Here is a 2,361-nt window from a genome sequence, read left to right as displayed (position 1 = left end):
CTAGCTCTAGCCTCTTGAAGAAAGAGAAGTCGGAGAAGGCTCCGAGAATTTTACCATAGTTCTAGTATGCTTGGTTTCAACGTTCCTCGGCTTTATGGGAGTAGTAGAACTGGGAAGCAAGCTATCTTCGGCAATGCCCCGTCTTTGAAAAGTAGGCAGCTGCTTCTTATGTGTAAGCTGCATGAGGTCAGACTGGCCAATATGTGAGATACTTTTTGGAGCAATTTGGGGATTGAATACTTTAAAGAAGGCCCAAGAAGACGATGCCATCTTGATCTTTGGTTGAAAGACTCTTCTTGATCTTTGTTTGCGAATTAAGAACTTAAGTTGTAAGTTCTGGAAAAATGTTGGCATTATATATATAGAGCACCGTTGAGACGTCCGTAAAATGAAAAGTGCGGACGAATCCACGTGTCAATCGTTCACGGGAGAGGCTGTTATACGGTCCTACAATCCGCTACTTCTGTGAGTTCAATCTAACACACGAATACGTGTCAGCCATGCAATTAAACTCTTTCTCCATGTGGGTCCCAGATGCGGGTTCCCTCCTCTATTTCTAATTTTTCTGAGATTGTTCAAACTTGAAACTTTGTTCATTCGATCTCCATTGCTCCTACCTCTGTAGACTGAAACTTGCTCCAAAGTCCAATATTTGCTCATCTCCCATTTCCCAGATAAACCCGCTTAACCACCGCTGCATCAAGCTCCGCTATCTCCAACCTCATTCACTTCCCTTCCACAATTCTCAAAATCCCATCCATCGCCTTGAAACCTCGACCCTCTCATTTTCTCCAGTCAAACTTTACACCATTCTAACAATTAACATTCTCCTCATGTCTAACATCTAATTAACAAAACTCATAATACTGGTCAACCCACAACATTAATCAATCTATTATGTCATTAATCAAATTAACAAGGTGGGCTCTGACCCTTTTTGACTGGGCGACGGAATCAACGACGAGCCAGAGTTGAGGGAAGGTGAGGTGGCGGTGACGGCGTCGATGAAGGTGGTGTGCCGGTCTAGCCACGGTAGGCTTGAGAGGAGTCGGATGTGCCTTTGACAGATAACGAATAAACTCATCTCAAATGGTATGAGATTTCTGAGTTTTCTACTTTTCTTCATTGAGTAATCTTGAAAGTTGAAAGTGCTTTCCATCGAAACTGATAGCCAACTATTCAATTTCTTTAGATGTGATTGAATTCTGGTGGTTGGTGTGGGTTTCTACAATGGAAGACAGAGAAAGATTGAAATCGAAAAGAAACAAAAAAAACAAAAAAAAGGAAGACGAGAAACGGAGAAAGATACGGAAGTAGTGGATGGCGGGACCACATATACGCGTCTTTCCTTTAGCCAGTGAACGATTGACACGTGGATTCGTCCGCATTTTTCATTTTTACGGACGTCCATACGCGTCTCTGCCGGATCATCTGAATTCACGTTTTCATAGTACGCACTGTAATGTCATGTCATGCACGCCCGGAAGAATTAAATTTTACTATCACTTATACATTATGCAATACAAAATGATTCTTGGTCTTAATAAGTTTTAATATTTATGGTCTTAGTCTTAAGTAGCACATCATTAATTAAAAATATTATGTTATATCATTTTTAAGCAAAAATATAATCTTATCATTCTAAATCTAATGACTCTAGATTATTTTGTTTTTTTATTAAGAGAAAAAATTAAAAAAAATATTTCTAGCATTTTCTTTCTTTTTTTCTTTTCATTATTATCATGCTTAGATTGAACGTAAAATATAATGTGAAAATACATATATTTATGAGAATATACTTGTTTAAAAACACGAATTCTTATGATATATATATATATACATACATACATAATTTGTCGAGAAATTTTAAATACACACTTCTAATCTCTTAATACACACCCTTATTATCTTATATTTCACATCATATTTTATAGGTATGTTTAATTACAAAAACATCCATCAATTATTAAGGGAAAAAAAAAAAACTTCATTTTTCCTAAAACCTAACTCTTCTCCACTATTACTACGTATCAAAATAAAACAAATAAAAACCTCTTCTCCAAAATTCATCACCTGAATTTCGACTACTGTTATAATCATATGTATTATTTACTTATCAACTTTAGTTTTTATCTTGTCGACTAAAAACTAATTTTTATGCTATTGTACTTCTACTAGTTTCTTAATTTTGAAAAAATTATGTATGTTTGCTATTTTTTTTTCTTCAAATTCTAGCCGATTGATGTCATATTGGAGATTTGGAGTTCGAATATAATATTACCCTTTTGATTATAAATTGAAAAATATCAAGAAAAAATTTATAACCCGATAAAAAAAATCTAACAGAAAATAAAAGAAGAA

The 2,361-nt window shown here is 35.0% G+C and overlaps 1 protein-coding gene across 1 annotated transcript in view; it reads right to left on the bottom strand.

The window, feature by feature from the left end:
- Nucleotides 1-2,361, bottom strand: part of LOC101298852 ((3S,6E)-nerolidol synthase 1, chloroplastic-like) — an 18,580-nt gene that overhangs the window by 9,159 nt on the left and 7,060 nt on the right. The window contains exon 5 of the mRNA XM_004309617.1: nucleotides 765-789. Coding sequence (XP_004309665.1) covers nucleotides 765-789 — 25 coding nt within the window. The remainder of the gene's footprint in view (nucleotides 1-764; nucleotides 790-2,361) is intronic.

Source organism: Fragaria vesca, unplaced genomic scaffold, assembly GCF_000184155.1.
Source record: "Fragaria vesca subsp. vesca unplaced genomic scaffold, FraVesHawaii_1.0 scf0513012, whole genome shotgun sequence".
Classification (NCBI taxonomy): Eukaryota; Viridiplantae; Streptophyta; class Magnoliopsida; order Rosales; family Rosaceae; genus Fragaria; species Fragaria vesca.
Note: the sequence above shows the minus strand (reverse complement) of the source record. Positions and strands in the feature narration are given on the sequence as shown.